The sequence below is a fragment of the Meleagris gallopavo genome, chromosome 7 (genome assembly GCF_905368555.1).
Source record: "Meleagris gallopavo chromosome 7, MGAL_WU_HG_1.1, whole genome shotgun sequence".
Lineage (NCBI taxonomy): Eukaryota > Metazoa > Chordata > Aves > Galliformes > Phasianidae > Meleagris > Meleagris gallopavo.
Window position 1 is genome coordinate 13,721,842 of NC_139410.1, and position 17,863 is coordinate 13,739,704.

Genomic DNA, 17,863 nt, shown 5'->3' on the forward strand with positions numbered 1-17,863 from the left:
TCTCATTGACTCAAATTTTGGTAACTATCTTAAAGGACATAAATATTTTTATAAGTAAGTGTTTATTTTTTTTAGGTGACTTCTTAAATATTTTCTACAATTATTTGAGATGAATGCAAATTAAGAGCAGATTCTCAAAGGAAGAGCCAGTTTCCAGAAAGATGATGCAAAGTAGCAGCCTGGTGGGTTTGTCTGCAGTGCCATAGGCCTAAGCATGTGGTTCTGTTCACTTGTCTATGAATTGTTATAAAAAAGGCGGATGCACAATGGTGTGAAAGCAACGTTGTTTCATGGCTGGCACAGGTTTGCTCCAAGTCTTTGTTCTGTAAGTAGTTCAGTATACTGTGAAATCCAGTCGTTTAAGATTTCATTAAATCCCTTTACGTTGGATCTGTGTCTTCAAGACTTACATGAGCTGTATATTTTACTCCATTCTAAATCTCATGAAAAATTTTTACTGGTGGTAAATGAGGTACACAAGTATTGCAGATGGCTACTTGTGTTCTCAGAACAAGCTGTTACTTGTTGGAAACCTCATGCAGTTTCTGTGGACAAATGTGGCCAGTAGTAAAAGCCAAATTCATAGATGTATACATGCCTCTTTCAGAGGCATTCATTATAGGACCACTGCAGCTACAGTTCTACTTGGCACTGGGGCAATGATGGCAGAGCAGGGTCATAGCATCCTTCAGACTGAATGGGGCACTGACAGGGCACTTGCCCAATCTCCTGGTCTAAGTGGTCCAGCTACAAGGTCAACCCTGGTTTCTCAGGACTTTATTCAAACTGATCTCAAGCCATCTGAGGAAGGAGATGACACCACCTCTCTGAGCTACACTCTGGGGCTATCTTCATGGGGAAAAAGATTTTCCTGATGTTCAGTGGGATCCTCTCATTTCAGCTGATGGCTGTTCTGACTCACAGTGAGTAGTCTATTACGTTGCTGTACTTGATACTGTATTGCACCAAATATTTTAATGTTTATGACAATTTAAACTAAGCTTCCTAAAGGTGTATGAGAAGAATATTCCAGCTACGTGTAGTAGATTTAACTGTTTTTATTACATAATGAAAATTAACAAAAGAACTTACAAAAGAAACAGCATTCATGCTCAACTTGTTGGAGTTCTCTTTAGTAAAGTAAAACCAAGTGATGCTTTATAATTTTGCCACTATTAAGACAGTGTACATGTATTTTTGTCAACCTTATTTCTAACAATGAATTATCTTTTGCTTCATATCTTAAGAACAGGAAACCAACATTTACATGTTAATTACAAAATCTGAATAGAAAGCATTCCAAGGCAACATTATCACATTTACTGACTTATGTAAACTAATTCAAAGATAAATAAAATGCTTTAGTTTCATTTCTTTGCATTGTTTGTACTAAAAAGAATTTTAATGCTTTTTCCAGCATTTGAGGTATATTTATATGCTGTAATCTCAAACAAATTTCTGTTCAAAGCCATTTTGGTTAAAGTGCAAAAAATCACTAAAGCCATTTGGAAGATGAACATCTAGTATGTTTCATAGACTTGCAAGAAAGTATTTCATTCTTCACATTCTTCACACGCTTTTTGATATACATATATATTTATACTGTATATATATATAAAAATACATACACATTCATTTGTCCTTACACTGCCTATGATTTTTGAGATAGAAGTTACTTTAGAGGGATCCACAACTTCGGCACCAAATTAAGTGAACAGAAATTACAAAATGGTCCCCAATGCCTTACTAATCTGTGGACGATGTGGATTTTCTGGCACCAAATATAACCCATTTGCAAAAGTGTTTGCTGAAGGCACTATGCACTGTTTTTGAGCTAAGTGTCATATGATGGTGCAGCTTCAAAGTGTACACATGTGTTGAACTTGTTTCTCCTTACAGTTCAGAAAGACATCAAAGTCAGGACAAGAATGGCCTTATTACACACTGCTGTTACAATAAATTTAGTTACTGATGATGTAGATTCTGCGGTTGTACTGGGGAGCAGTCATGTTTTTTTTTTTTTCTCCTGGACTGTACTATTTATTTCACCAAAGCTAGGTGGCAGTGCAAACTTATCTAGCTGAAGAACTTCCTGTAGTAGCAGATCAGTGGTTTAAACCATGTTTCTATTCAGTCATTTGCCTTTCTACTCAGTTGCTTCTGAAGATGCCATTTTAGATGATTATTAACTAACAACTTCACAAGAATCCACATTAACTCTCCAAATGACTTCTTACATACATTCAGGTGGACAATCTAAAGATAAAATTTGGCCCAGTACAGTTGGCTTTTGGTGCAGTGGGGTACATTTGTTTCTTGTTTTCTCATCTGTCTTTTTCAGATACTGGAAGAATAATAGTACTAAAGGCTACTATGCTAAGTATTATTTAAAAAATCTTCAAATAAATAAAAATAAATATTTTACTTAAAAACCCCTCACATAGAAATATTTTACTGCAGAAGTCCAAAACATCATGGCACTGGTATTTGAGGAAAGGACAAAACAACTCATTCTGTCATTGTTGCAAGTACCATGTTACAGATGGCTACAACTTACGATCTCCTATACATTACTCTTTCTACAGCTGACAGAAGATTCTGTGCTACATGTCCAGGCTACCACACAGAATTCCCTGTTGTAAATCTACCTTTGGCTTTCCTGGCTCTGGCTTGCCTGACTAAGTATCTCCAATACTACAGAGCTGTGTCTGTGAAGCCAAAGCTTTTTGAGGTTTCCTTTAGAAGCCCAAGAGAGCTTCTGATAGCTGTTTCCTATGTCTGTGCACTCTAGTTATGGTCCTTCTGTTGGTTTAAGCTAATGTACCCTTGCAAAACTGCCAAACCAGGATGAGGGTGGATTTCTTCTTGAATGTGTAATCAAAAGATTGCTGAAACTTGAAAATGCACAAGATAACTCATGCTAATGTTTGAGATCTTATTTTCCAGGATTGGTCACACTTTACATTCTGAGACATCTTCATTCCAGTAAGTAATTATTATTCTCTTTATCTTTAGTGTTCTGCTGTCTGTTTGAAACCAGAGATGGTATTTCAAATATCATTGTAAGACTTAGAAATAGTTTTACCGTTTTCACATTAGAAAAATAACTGAACATTAAGATGTAGATGTCAATACAGATCTAGGAAATAGGTTGTTTTGTAAGTGAACTCATGACCACTTTTTGTTTCACTGGTGTTTCTCCTGTGAATTAACCCAAACCTTCAATTCTTCATTTCAAAACAAGTTTTATTTGGCCTTCTAGTCATCTTTGTTGCCACTTGTAAAACTCCAGCTGTCTCTTCTATTCATGTCCTGAGGGACTGGTTTGTATTGCCTTTTGAAGAAGCCAATCTGAAATACACCAACAAATTCCAAAATTACGTATGTCATCAAATCTAAGCAGTGTAACTAAAATAAAATATCTATCTATAGTGCTTATGAACAGATTGTATTTGTCATTGTTTTGTCATACTAATTAACCAAGTGGTAGTCATCAATTAAAAGAAGGAGCTGCTTTTTAATGCTCTCCTGACTTAAGGAGTAAGAACAAGCAGACTGAACTGTCCACAAAATTCAGTGTTTTTAAAAAATGTGAAATGGTAATAAGACATTCCAGTTTAATCTGTTTCATTTGTACGCTTCCCGGGAAAAAATGATAGAGAAAGTTTGCATGTAGGTAAAGTTAACTAACGATATCTTAACTGCATGGTAGAGCAGCTTTTCTTTCATTGTTTTCTTAGTTCATTGTGCACAGGATATTTTAGCACTTATATAGTAGTTTAAATCATTTTACCCTGACAAGAAACTATCTTGTAGATAATTACTGATCATGTGTCAAGTGGTGTTAAATGTGGAGCACCACTCCACAAAAACAATTCAATTTATATGAAATTAATTACATAAATCATTAGATGGCAAAAAAAACTTGGGAAGGGGTTTATAGTATTGAATAATGCAAAATGTAGAATATGTATAAGATAAAACAAAGGAAAATGGATAAGTATTTTTGAAAACACACTACATTAGGAGTTATGTTTCTTTAGAAAGAACAGATAATAAATTATTATTTTATCCGTTAAGCTGGATTGGTGAATCCAAAGATCCTCCAAGAGTGTGAATTCCTAATTTGAGAACAATGGAGAAATACTGAAAACCTACCTTCCATAATAGAAGTGAAAGAAGCAAAAACAAGGTAATACCAGCTATTAAGCCTATTCCAATAATTAATACAGTGACACGGTATTTTGGCTTTTGGTGGTGCACTCCTTCCAAATAGACCTGAAAGGTGGAAAATAAGTTTAATGTTATTTTTTTTCCTAAAAGATGTTAATAACTGGGAAAATGAATTACATTCTTAAATAATGAACGTCTTCAGTGTTTGTGCATAAATCTCTATAGAATGCTTTTTCTTTCCTCGTTTAACTATTTTATCATAAATTCAGTAAGAGAATTCTTACATATGCAACTTGCTTGTCCTTCTGTAGTTCAATAACTTTTGCGTTCTTTTCTGGTGAGGCTGTCGCTCTTACTTCGAACTTCAATGTAGATGCATCATCCTGATTTTAAACAGCAACATAAAATCCCATATATACATACATACATATATATATATATATATATATATTTTTTTTTTTTTTAATTCAACATGTTAATTCTTAACCAGCAAAAATGGTAACACAGCTGCTCACAAAAACAGAATCTCACACAAACACACATGACGTTTTTATGCCTTTTTCTAATCACCAAATAAATTAGTACCAGAACCTGGAATGAAGCCTGGTTGGGTTTTACTCAACACTAAATCCATGCTGCTTTTCTTAGAAAACCACAATTACGAGTTGGAATTAAATTCCACATAATCCAGCCAGAATAGACAAAGTAATATATACTAAAAATTAAAGTGATAAAGATGTGTTTTAGATTAAGTGGTTTGCATTTTCATATATCACCTTGAAATGTAGAACTGAAAACAGAGAATATGTAGTATCTACTGTTGTTAGGTTCTAATATTAATATCTAGAAATTAGATGGAGAGAAATACAAGTAAGCCTTGAAGTATGCCTCTCAAGTATGAAAAATTCACGTGTTACCATTTCTAAAAGTGAAGGAGTAGCTTCCAGGTGCAACTGAATGGTTACTTCTTTTCCATTTTCCATGTTTCCAAGCTTGCAATGTATTTGTAAGCAAAGGCTGTCATTTTTCATACAGTACTGTAGAGGGAAGGGAAAGATTAAAGCTTGAGTTTATCAGCTGTCTATCCTTAATGTTAGAGACACTCAGGAAATGAGTAAAACAAAAGCTCCATGCTTGTTCTTGAAAGGTCAAGGGTTGTAGCTTTCAGCTGATACCTCTCATTCTCAACCCATGAATTGTTCATCATTGGTGATGAAGGAACAGTACAAGGCAACAACCTAATTGTTATAGAATGCAACAGATCATTTTTCTTAAAAGACTGTTCTTTTTAGAGAAAAATGACAATTGTAGTGAGTTGGTTGTATGGATGGCTTTTTAGTTATTTCAGAAATGAGATATGGCAATGGCTTTATGATACCTGACATCAAAAATATAAAACTATTTAGCTATAGCTTGCACTATTTCCCCCAATTCTGAAGAAGGAAGAAAAGCAAGCATTTACATGATTATATTCTTTATCCAAGACCTCAATGCCTAAGTCCTCATTTGAAAGAAATGCTTTTGATACTTCAGCGCAGGGTTACTCTTGAGAAGTCTTTGATATTCCTGTAATGTGCTTATTTAAAACCTCACATAAAAATATTTAAATAGGTCAAGTTTCTTTTAAGATGAGAATATTAAAGCTGTACTTTATTATCAAGTTCTAGGATACTGAGATTTCAGTGAGAACAAACCCTTGAAAATGTAACACTAGAAATTCATTCTGGTTTGGACTACACAACCAAGTATCTGAACTCCAACAGGGATAAAGCTGAACAGGCCAGGCACATGTGATGTCCTCTCAGTCTTCCAACTATATTTAGTAGAGAGCTTCCTGAGCCAGAAATGATTTTCTGTTTATTCAGTAATATTCAATGACTTTCAGTCCCATTAACTTCTATAACCTCTCTTGGAACTCACTTATATTGTTAGCATTCAGAACATCCCCCACTAAGAAGTCCCACCATGAGTACTGCTTGCCTTTGGTGATGTTTTTTGCTGTTGGAAAAGGTAATGAATATTTATCTGCATACTTCATGTAAGTACTTTTTCCTGTATGCATAATTCTTAGTTTGTCACCAGATTTCATCTGCTGTTCAGTTTGCCCACTCATTCAGTTAGATAACATTTCTGCAGTTTGTCATAGGTGATTGTCATCCATACCAACTTTGAAATGATGTTAATCAACCTTCTCCCTTCAGTTCTCATCTCTTTCACTAAATCACAACTATGTCAAACGTATTATAGGTCCCAGCACAAACCCTTGGAAGCCTGCACTGGAAACCTCATTATACGAGATATATACCACCATCTTAAGACTCATTCATACAATCATTCATTTGCTAGTGACGCTAAAAGATAGATCTTACCATTTGTCTTTTAGCAGGCTTTGAAAAGAAAGTGACAACATCCTTCAATATGTTTCCAGTTTTTTCTGCTGCACTACAGTTTCTGGGATATTCCTTGTAGGAGCATTCTCCAACTGTTGTCTGGAAATAAAAATAACAATCACTGCTCGATTTTGAATATCAAATAATTGACAGAAGACAGAGTTCTTAAAAAGCAAGAAACTCAAAAAAAGATAACATTTAATTTTAGATTTATTGAATATATGGAGCTGAAGATCATCCTAGCCCACTCCAGCCTGCTTCACTATAGCTAACATACTTGTGCACTTCTCTGTTATAGTGAGTTATACAGAACACTTGGAGAAGAAAATATAATAAGCCAGAAAGGGTCGTGGAGTTACTCTGTGCTCATTTGAGTCAATGACTGTAGGCATATATAAAGACATGGTAGACATGAGGCATCTGCTGTATCCTATTTTAGCCGATAATTTTTAACTGATGAATATTAATGTTTTACAAAAGAAGGAATGTGTACTGTATGCTCTGCATAACAACAAACGTTCTGTTTTGATATGAAATAACTAAGGCTGATGGATGGACTAAAGTCTTCAAGCAATTGTTCAATGCAGAAATTCTTTTTTAAAAATTAAAAAAAAAAAATACACTTTGCTACTTAATAGCAGGAGTGAATTGAAAAAAAAAAAAAAACAACCACAAAATACAAATGCAAGCCAAAGATCAGGCTTCGCACAGATGGATTAACTGAACTCAGTGGCACTCTACTAAGAACTAAGGTATTAGGTAGGATTGAAAGACAGGAATAAAAATTGAATACATACTTAGTACCTAAGTCCTGCTATGCTTCTGGTATTCACTGAATTCACAGAGATATAGTAAAATATTAAATAATGTGTGCTTACCTTGATATCCATGACGTTGAATAATTTGAAGTCATGGGGTGGAAAAGCATTAGGTATCATTAACTCTAAGTTTATATTTGGAGCCATGCTTGGTCCTGCATTGATAACCTTGTGGGGAGGAATGTTTTGTTTAAAGCTCTGATTCAAGGTAGCTATTCAAGTAACAAATATATGTATACGAATACATGAACTTCACAGAACTGGGTAGATCCTACATTGTTACGCTGTCATGAAAATGAAACTGGATTCTCCTAGGAGCTTTAATGTTTATAAAGATTGCTTAATTCATTCTACAGGATTACAGAATACTTTGCTTCCCTGAATCCAATGAGTAAGTGGTGCGTATTTGTGATGACTCCCCCGAGGTTATACATACTGCCGTCCAGGAGAAAGCAAGAGATTTATGTCTGTCTCCTGATTTTTAATCCATTGGAGACAAATCTTGATACCTACAGATTCTCTTGTAAGTAGCTTCTAGTTTCATTTGCATAAGATAATTTTTTTAAAATTGATTCTTAATAGCAGAAATGGAAAGTCAGAACTGTTCTACCACTTTCAATCTTGCGTCTCTTAATTATTTTCTTGTTTGATCATTCAGTGGAATATTGCCCAGGCGCAAAAAAAAAAAAAAAAAAAAAGTGTTTTAAGAGGGATTAACAACCACTTTCCATCACCTAATGCTTAAAAATTGCTTTTTGCCCTTGTACTTTTAAAAAACTTATTGACCACGCAAGTTGGTTTTAATATACATTGAAAATCTAAACGTTACTCTTCAAACCAAGGATAATAGAGTAACAAAGAAAAGTACTTACGTGGAAAGTGAAGTTGATGTTCTCCTCCATACATGTAGCTGATGCTTCATTCTCATTTGTTCCATAAACAAATGAAGCTGGTGTTACAAATCTACAACAGTTTAGAAGTTAAAGGATTTGATGTATACCATTAGCATAACTTTTTTCTCTGAGATGTCTTATAAGGTGATGCCAAAAAAAGAATAACTCAAGCTTTTAGTTAGGTAAAGCCAGAAACACTAAGTAGAAATCTACCATTTTACTATTTCTCCTTAAGGCAGATCAATCAGAAAAGGTCACAAAAGCTCACCAAAAACTATTTCCTGTGAATGTGCCACAACAAACCTAGAACATGGTCCCTGTAAACCAAGAAGTCTGAAGCATACACAATATCACAATCTAGTTTCACACTGAAAAAGGCATCAACAGAACAGAATGAACAATGGTGTGAGAAATGATGGCTCTTCTCTTCAGCATCCACCTGAAGCACCTTTTATTTCCTTAACAGTAGGCTTTCAGTTCTGTTATCTTCATCTGCATCTTAAGTTTTCAAAAATTGATTGCATTTTCAGGAACTCCAGACAATTTGTTCCAGAGGATTAAGAAAAAAAGGCATAAGGAGAAAGTTGCTATAAAAGTCTGATATATCTTTATGTTTTCTCCCTGAGACATTTAATTGGATAGTCAAGTAAAATACAGCTGCAAAACTCACTGTGTTAGAATTAGTAACTGATGCCATCTGTTACTGGAATAATTGATAGAATATCTATTTTTGTTCTTAGATTAGCATTCATTTATCACGTTCAGTGTATAAAACCCCATTTGTGCAGGTTTTCAAGATTCTTTCATGACTTTGTGTGCATGATTATGTCCTTCAGTAGGGTTTCTCACACAAGTGAGAAACCACACATTTTAAGGTCTCAGAATTCCACTGCTTCATTCACAATGTATTTCATTTTTTTTGGTAGAAACTGAAGTAAACTTCCTGCCCAATTCTTCAGTTTTCAAAGGAGCTTTGTTTAAAGAAAATGGAATAGTAGCACTATGCTTCTTATTAAAGAAATAACTCTATCAAAAATATTCTAGTTCTTAATTAACTGGTATTTCTTACGAGACAAGCTCAAACCACCATAGATATTGATCTCATCTCATAGCAGTGGAACAGAAGCTTAGAAGGGTATGAGGCAGACTCCAGGGTAGCTGTACCATCTCAGTCCCAGGATTTTTCAGCTACCTCACACTTCTGCTTAAAAGCTTTGGGAACTGAGAACAGATATAAGACAACAGTCTTATAGATATCAGGGATAGCAAGAGCTGACTTACCCATGAGTATTTAGATCAATCTCATACTTCAGAGGTACAGCTACAGTTACCATGTTATCCAGTAACATGTTCTCATCTTCATTTTTGCTATAAAAACCATGAGTCAAAAATTAGTGTAGAATGCGTTATCACATGCTATATGTTATTTCTACAAACAAATACTAATAATCTTTCAGCTTCTTAAGAGCTCCAACTTTCTATTGTTAACAACACATCAGACACTAAAAAAGAAAAGATTTATAACAGGCATAAACCTGCTTATTACTTAAACAGCTGTTTTTGTGATTTTTTTTTTTGTAACTTCAATTTTTCTAAAGATTTAGCAGTAGATGTGCTTTCTCGCAGTCGTGCTTAGTAAGTCTTTTCAGTTTTCTCAATTCTGTTTTGAAAAGCTAGGAATAATCTTAAGTGAGCAATTTTTATTAGACTTTACCAGCTAACATTAATGATGATGTTGAGGTCGTCGTCTGCTCTGGTGAAAGAGCTTGCATCCAAAGGGAAACTGAAATCCAGCTGAAGAACAAAAAAAAAAAACCAAAAACATCAAAATCCTTTTTTAAATACCAGTGTATCTTAACACAGTTTTAATCAAAATATTTTATTAGGCTCACCTAGAATTTCTTGCCTTTTCTAAAAAAAAAAAATAAAAAATAATTAAGGCCTAAGTAAATACTTTTTTTTGCATCTTCCACTCCTTCTGGTCTAAAAAATTTGTTCATAGCCTTAGTCAATTTATTTGTCTAGGAAGCCAATCACCATTAAGTGACACATAATGAAAATAATGTTGTCCCTTAATGAATTTATTCAGAGAATATTCAAGCAGATATCAATGTTACAAGAAAGAGTAGTTTGGAGCGAGTGAAAGATTTTGCAAAACATTTTTTTTCCTGAATATCCTGTTAACATATTTAAAGTGTTTTTGAAGCAGAAACTTTAGGCATAGCTTACCTTTGAGTTTTGATCTACATACAAATAACCAACACTGCACTCAAGTTTCACTGCATGAATATCTTTGTCTAATACTTCACAGTGTATCTGTTTTTCTTCCTAGAATTAAGGAAAATTACTAATGATTAAAATAAAACTGTTACTTTTAGACACTTCAAATTGCATGCACAGACTAAAATTGTTTTCTAATGATAAAATATACAGAATAATAATACTATTCAAATATACAGAATAATCGTACTATTCATGACTACTTTCACATATCCTTACATTGATTAATGAATCACATTACTTAAGTTTTGTTTGTCATCAGAGAAACTGAGGTGTTTAAGTGTTTCTACACAGAGCACTGTGGGATCAGTTGTTTTAAGAGGCCAGAAAAAGAAAACAATTAAAAAAATAAAAATCTGTGATTTATTCATAAGATTGAAAAAGATCCAATTTAAGAGTTTTCTGTGATCACTGGAAATGTGATCAGACTAAAAGTTGCAATAACACAAAGAAATCTATTTAGAAACCAATCTCTTCTTGTTATTGTTGCCACATCTTGTCGAAATGATTTCAAAGCAATCTACACTGATTAAATCACACCTATTCTGTGGTTTAGAAAGGTTGAAATCTAAGAACTTCAGATGTAGTTTTGTCAGCTTTCTGAATGTGTGTGCAAGGGGTTAATTTTCAGTATCTGAAGAAACTCAACAATTCATCACCATATTTGGAAAACGTCTGGCTGAGAAATAAGAATATCAAAAGATTACTGTTTGGCAGATTTTCTTGACCTTACCAAGTCCGGAACTCGGATGAAATAAAGGCCTTTAGGGAATTGAATGTGGAGGACAGTTTCATATGCATCATCTCCAGCATTGTGCAGAGAAACGTTCAACAACAAAGTCTTCGTACTTCCAACAACAAGGTACATTTTCTTATCATGAGGCCTATAAAATAATCATAATACCAGTGAAAAATAATTGTATATAAAGCTTATATGCAAAAACGTTTTTTCTCCTGCTCCTTTAGTTAATCTCATCTGATTCTAAAAAAGGCTGAGCTGGAAATCATTAAAGTGTTCTTTCAGTACTCTTATTTGAAGGTACAAAAACAGTTAGATGATGGTCAACTCATTACTGTGCCTTTGAAAGCCTGAGGCTATTAATGTGAAAGGTGTTAGCTTGGCTTTTACAGTATAGGGCCTTTTCTTAAAGAAGAGAATAGCAACGTGCTGCAACTGCACTATTTTTAAATGCTATTTCAAAATCTGCTCAATATGACACAGGTCACAAGGAAGGTAGGTGAACATGCCTATCTTATGATCTATATGATGTCCTATAATCACATTACAAGTACAGACACCCTGTGAGGGTCTAAAAGTAAACTTCAGCTTGACATTAAAGTTTAATTAAGACTTGTAGAAGCGTTGCCTAGAAATAGACATTTATCAGATATTCTGGCTTGAAACCAACGCATTAGTCACTGAACACCTTTGGGAAAGAAGCTGGCACTTAGACAAGCAACAGAAGGTAAAAGCACGGCATAAGCAGATAGGTTCCAAGACAAAAGCGAATTAAAGAGAAACACAATGTTAACATTTCAGTAGCTTGATTAAATTTAGGTTAAATTTTAGAATTATTTTACTCGTTATATGCTTACCATTCAGTCCTCTTATATGCATTAAAGCCAAGCTCATTAACAACACACTGTCACAAAGATGCCTCCCAGCTTAACACAGAACTACACAAAAGCACCAGGTGCACATCTGGGACAACAACAAAGCTGAACCAGAGCTTTTCCCTGGTAATCATATTTCATTCTTCATTAAAAAATGCATGATGTGGACTCGAAATTTATAGAGCAGGCCAAAATCTGAGCATTTTAAACAATACATGATAGTGTATACATGAAGACTCATAATTAGGCAAGTAAGTAAAGCATTACATCAATGCCCCTATTTGATTTCATTCTTTTAAGACTAAAAGTGTTTGCTCTGCTGTTCAAGGATAATGAATGCGTTCTGTCTAGACAAAATAAATTAATGCTTCACAGCTAACTAGTTTTTAATCGAGATACCAGGGGCACAATGCAATTTAAGGTGATACTTCACACTTTATCAAGATATTTAGCCTATTTATTTACACTGAAAAGCTGCTACTGGTACCTAATGCTAAGCAGGTACATTGTAATCTGTTTTCCTTTTTTAGATCTTTGAAGCTCTTAGAAAATTGCACTGGTAGTATCACAAATAAATGCTGCACAATCTTTCCTTCTGAAAAGTTTATGATCAGTTAAACAACAAAAAAAATCTGAAAGCTTAAGAAAATGAAAGGGCTTTAAACTTGTGCTATAGGCTACATGTCAGAATAGGAAAAAATACAGTAATCTTATTCTGAAATCTATGAAGATGAAAGAGCTTGTGCTCAGGATCACCCATGTGTGATTAATCAGCATTATGTGTTACCTGTCATTGTTATGTGTCATTTGAGGATGTTCTGTGAGAGAAACCTTGTATCTTGATTAAAGCACAATTAACTTTAAAAGTGATAAACTACACAAGAGAATCCAACTCTCACACAAAATACCTAACAACCTGAGATTCACAACAGGTACTGTTTTTTCATTTTTGCATAAAATCAGCTCACTTTATTACATCAAAGCATAATACTGAATAAAGAAAAAGGTTGTGAAGATAAATTTTAACTTAAAATCTAACCATGAATATCTATGTTGAATGCAAATGAGGGTACACAGTTTCAAACTTTCTAAAGATGACAGTGAATATATATCTCAAAGAATGGCTTGGTGTTACAGAGATTCTTCAAGATAATAATAATTTTATTTAAATACCTTGAAAGTGCATTAATGATAGTGCATAATTACAGGATTTAAACATGACTTAGATCATAACTTAGAAGAATGAGAAAAACTGAAACATTAAAGAAGATCCCAAAGAAAACCAGGCTGTAAATAATAATAATAATAAAAAAAAATCAACAATCAAAATTATTTTTTGAAACTGTAAGCTAATTCATAAACAGAAAAAGAGGCTAAACCTTGCAGAATACTCAACCATCTCAACAGTATAAAACTGAAGATGGTGATATTCTTAGGTAAAGGAAGAGAAGGAATTGCTTCATTATAATTGAAAGGCCTTAGTAGAAAACTGAAGAATCATCCTTGTACAGTGCAAGTACAGCATCTTCGTAAAAGCTGCAGAAGTAACTGAGATTGTCAATTCATCTGTGACATTGTGCTCTTTTTCTTAGCATGCTTATGTATGAAGCATGAAATACAAGTGTACCTCTTGTCAGACTGATCTTACTTTATGAGCTGTAAAGTCTTGTAATTATGCAAGAATAGTTCTTCAATTAGGTAAATTTCTGTTACATTTCCTGGGAGATTTATGATTTTAATATTCTTCAACTAAACTCAGTTTTCTTTCCTATATTTTTTTTTAGGGAGTTCATAGTCTACTTTTGCAAATTCATTTTATTTACATTCAAGAGAACAAAGAACAATTTAGATAAAATCTAATCTATACTTACTTTGGAAAAGCAACTTTTCCAGAAACTCTCAAGTCAGCAGAGCAATTTTCTTGGGAGCAAATTCTTGCAAAAACAAACTATAAAAGACCAAAAACAAAACCTTTAAAAAGGAACGTTATCACCTTGTTACCAAGTATATAGAATTGGCTAATGGCCCTTGGTCCTAGAATAGGTTATGATTTGCTATTTTACAAACATATTCTGTGCACCAACAGCTACAGAGAGGCATTCACATTCACGCTTAATCTCTCACCATTAAACCAGTGTTTCCTATTCAGCTGATTTTAAAAGTAGTACATTAAAAGGGCAAAGCATTTTAGAGGATCCAGAACTGAGGTCTCTGAAGTCTCTTCCATGATACAACAGTAAATCTTGCAAGAGAAGCTCTACTACACAAACTTTACTTATCAAACTGCAGGTCTGATGAGACTAGAGATACTGAGAGTTGCTTGTGTCTGTGCCTTGATTATCAGTATGCCACAGAGCACATTTATATCATTTGTCACTAGGTTCAGCAACTTCCTGTCTCTAATTCTGTGATTCCTAAAACAAAGCGTGTCACAAAATGTTGAAGCTTCTTTTAACTGAAGATTAAAATGTGAATGTTACTTACTGCATTTGAAAGAAGACATCACACACTAACCTTGCTTTTTATAATATCTTTTTCTTTCCTCCTTTGAAGAACAGGTTGGAGTGGAGAAAATTCTTCAGTATCTCTTTTCTGTAGAATATGTTGCCCCAGATGATAACTTGCTTCAACATGTACAGGAGTCAAGATATCCCTTACATCTTTCTATGAAAATTGGAAACCTAATAAGTTAATCATATAGACATGTATGCATATGTTTTAGAAATTATGAGGAGCCTTAGAACCAAGTAAAACAGGATCACTTATTGTTTTTTACACGTAAAATACTTTCCTATGCCATATGTTTTAAATATTTTTCCAGATGTCTTCATCAATGAAAGAGTTAATCAAAAATGCAGAAAACCATAATACATTCATTGATAGCATCAGGCATTTCAGAACATGTTCTTTTATTAGAAGTCCAATTGAATAGCGATCTACTTTACATCCATCAACAATACTGCCTTATTCTACTGAATTACAAAAGCAGGTAAAAGTAGGCTAAAAAGAAAAAAAAGTTGAATAGTGGGATAATGTCAAACAAACTAACGGATATTTCCATATTAAATCAAAAGTTCTTCTCCAGTACCACTACATCTGTTCACAGGGACATTTTATTTTTCTGCCTTTGCATTTCCTATTCCATATTAAGGAGATTAAACTCCTCAATAAAGTACACTGTTTTCATATGAAACCTTGACTGTGCAAGAATGTTGGAGATCAGAGCTCAGAGGGTCTACTTGTGAGATCTGAACAGCCTGAAGCACTGAGAACTAACAAGAGCAAACCTGACTAAATTATTCCCTAAGAATAAGAGATAGACACTGATTGTCTTTCCACATGTCCACCACTTTAATTCTTAGCTGCAAGCTTGCTTTCACCAAATCACATGAAATCTAATTCATAATTTTCCACAGGGTCTTCTCTGCATCTGCTTTATATTATTTTCAGTATACTAATTGGCTATTAATTACTCTCTACTTAAAATACATAAAATGCACATGGTGTCTTGTAACAACTGTGCTTGACAGACATTTACACTTAATTTTAGGAGCATCACACAAGTTTTCATACAGAAACCTCAGTGGGTGGATGGCGATGCTTTAATGCTATTAATTAAAAACTGGAAAAAAATTAAGCTGTATGGAGGAAAAGGTGTTAATGATAGATTATGGGAGCTGATAAGACAAATCATATCTTTCTTCCTACACAAATACATGCTGATGCTGGTACAGCAATCTGTACAAGGTCAGCTGTCAGTCAGTCCTCTCTCAGACTATACAACTCTTCTAAGAAAGTGGGCGATTTGCCATTGCTCCTTTAAGAAACATTCATTTAGGTGCTACTACCAGTTGAGATGCATCTAGGCAATTTTCCAGGAGGTTACACAAGCTTTCCATTCTACTCAACGCTTTATCATGAAGAATTAGAGTCTAATGATGTCATAAACAAAACAGGAGTAAAAGAGAGTCAAAAATACATGTAGGGTTTTCATAGCTGTAGAAGATTACGTCAATTTCCCAGCCTCTGTGCAGGATCAACTGCATCAGTCATCCTAACAGATGTTTGTTCTAAAAGGTCATGTAATTGCTACCTCAAGGATTTTAAAGAAAAGGCCAGGCGAGCTAGGTCATTATTTTATTACCCTTTTTTCTCCTTACATCTAAATATACCCTGTCCTTAATATTTCTATAAAGAATTATTTTCCTTTTTAGGTAATGCCTTACAGGAGATCATTTTTAATTTTTCCTGTGTTTAGTAAACTGTGATTCCTTTTTATCCAGTAGATTTTATTGTTTGATTGTATCTTACGACTTCAAATGCTTCTTGATTGCTCTCCAAATTTTTGCTGGAGAGAGCTAGCTTCTAAGATGTTTGATAAATTGAATCACTGTATTTTTTTCTTGTTCAGGAAATGGCCTTAAAAATGTTGTCTTTGTCTGAACTGCAGCTCTTACTTTTAAGATGGGTCCTTTATTCATCATTCAGAGGGATATACCAAGCATGAGTACTGCATTTCATTTCTCTAAGTGACTTAGAGGCTACTATTGGTGTCAGAGTCTTACTGACTATATTTGTACTAACTCATTTCTAAGTCAGAACTTCCTGCCAAATGCCCACTACTATGGCAGCACTGCTGTTTTTGTGGTTACTCCTCTCAAGCAATTCTACCAGTAGTTTACTTCCACAGCAAAGTTGTCTCTACGACTTTATAGACAGAGAATGGAAACCACGTTCATGACACTAATCCAGTCCAAGATAGACTCTGAGATTCCCAGGAGAACACGGAATTGTACAGGATTCACTTTTGTGAGCAGAGGAGTCGGGAGATAAAGACCAGTCTGTAGGCACAATGCATGTTTTTCACATCATTCAGCTCTGAAGTTATTCGTGAAATTCCCACGAGTGCTCTTCCTACTCCCATGGAAAATGTATGTCACACCATACCCACTTAGTTGCTACAAACTGGCCTAAATCCATCATCCACAAAAGGGTGAAAAAAAAAGTTGAAAAATGCTCATGTCCTACTTTGTTAATGTGATGATTATTATTATGCACATTTCTCTGACAGATGAGATAGCAGGCCCCCTGGCCTGCCTATAGAAAGCTGAATAACCAACAGAACTAAAAGGTATCAATTGTGGAAGTTATGAACACAAATATTTTACTTCAGAAATTATGTGATGCCACTGCAAACAAAACAAATTATTTTTCAGCAGGTGTGTTTTTCAATAGAAAACAATGAATTTACAGAGCAATACATAGTGAAAATTACATTACCCTCATAAATGCTGGATGACCTTTGCAGACATTTTTTTTTCTGTAAATCTTTATACTTCCAGAGGTTGTGTCAGATGTTCCATTGGCAGAAAAATAAAATCTTGCTTGTGTATCCACTTTTCTCTTCACATCAACACTCAGATTATAAAACATTTCTGCAAAATAAAAAATAAGGAACATAAAAGTTATAAAAACCTTAATATAATAAATTCATTATTTCCATGAATTTATGGTAAAATCATATTTTTTACTCACTCCCTTAAAAACGTTCTGTGATATCCTTCATAAAATGCTCCACGTATACATTCTAAGTTGGTAAGTCTTACATTCAAATGTAAATTCAAATTAGTTACCAGTTATCACTACATTCTTAGGTTACACTGTAGATGCAGTAGGCAACTTGGAGTTCCACCTT

At 34.1% G+C, this 17,863-nt stretch overlaps 1 protein-coding gene across 2 annotated transcripts in view; it reads right to left on the minus strand.

The window, feature by feature from the left end:
• Nucleotides 1–1,043: 1,043 nt before the first annotated feature.
• ITGA4 (integrin subunit alpha 4) overlaps nucleotides 1,044–17,863 on the minus strand; it is a 33,330-nt gene continuing 16,510 nt past the window's right edge. For both annotated transcript variants that reach the window (XM_085228659.1, XM_085228658.1), the window contains 14 exons: nucleotides 17,449–17,603; nucleotides 14,683–14,832; nucleotides 14,040–14,116; nucleotides 11,288–11,438; nucleotides 10,504–10,602; nucleotides 9,989–10,068; nucleotides 9,556–9,642; nucleotides 8,254–8,344; nucleotides 7,442–7,549; nucleotides 6,543–6,662; nucleotides 5,091–5,210; nucleotides 4,458–4,556; nucleotides 4,159–4,278; nucleotides 1,044–3,351 (listed from right to left, as the gene is read on the minus strand). In XM_085228659.1, the coding sequence (XP_085084785.1) occupies nucleotides 3,259–3,351; nucleotides 4,159–4,278; nucleotides 4,458–4,556; nucleotides 5,091–5,210; nucleotides 6,543–6,662; nucleotides 7,442–7,549; nucleotides 8,254–8,344; nucleotides 9,556–9,642; nucleotides 9,989–10,068; nucleotides 10,504–10,602; nucleotides 11,288–11,438; nucleotides 14,040–14,116; nucleotides 14,683–14,832; nucleotides 17,449–17,603 (1,550 nt within the window). In that variant the 3' untranslated portion in view covers nucleotides 1,044–3,258. The remainder of the gene's footprint in view (nucleotides 3,352–4,158; nucleotides 4,279–4,457; nucleotides 4,557–5,090; nucleotides 5,211–6,542; nucleotides 6,663–7,441; nucleotides 7,550–8,253; nucleotides 8,345–9,555; nucleotides 9,643–9,988; nucleotides 10,069–10,503; nucleotides 10,603–11,287; nucleotides 11,439–14,039; nucleotides 14,117–14,682; nucleotides 14,833–17,448; nucleotides 17,604–17,863) is intronic.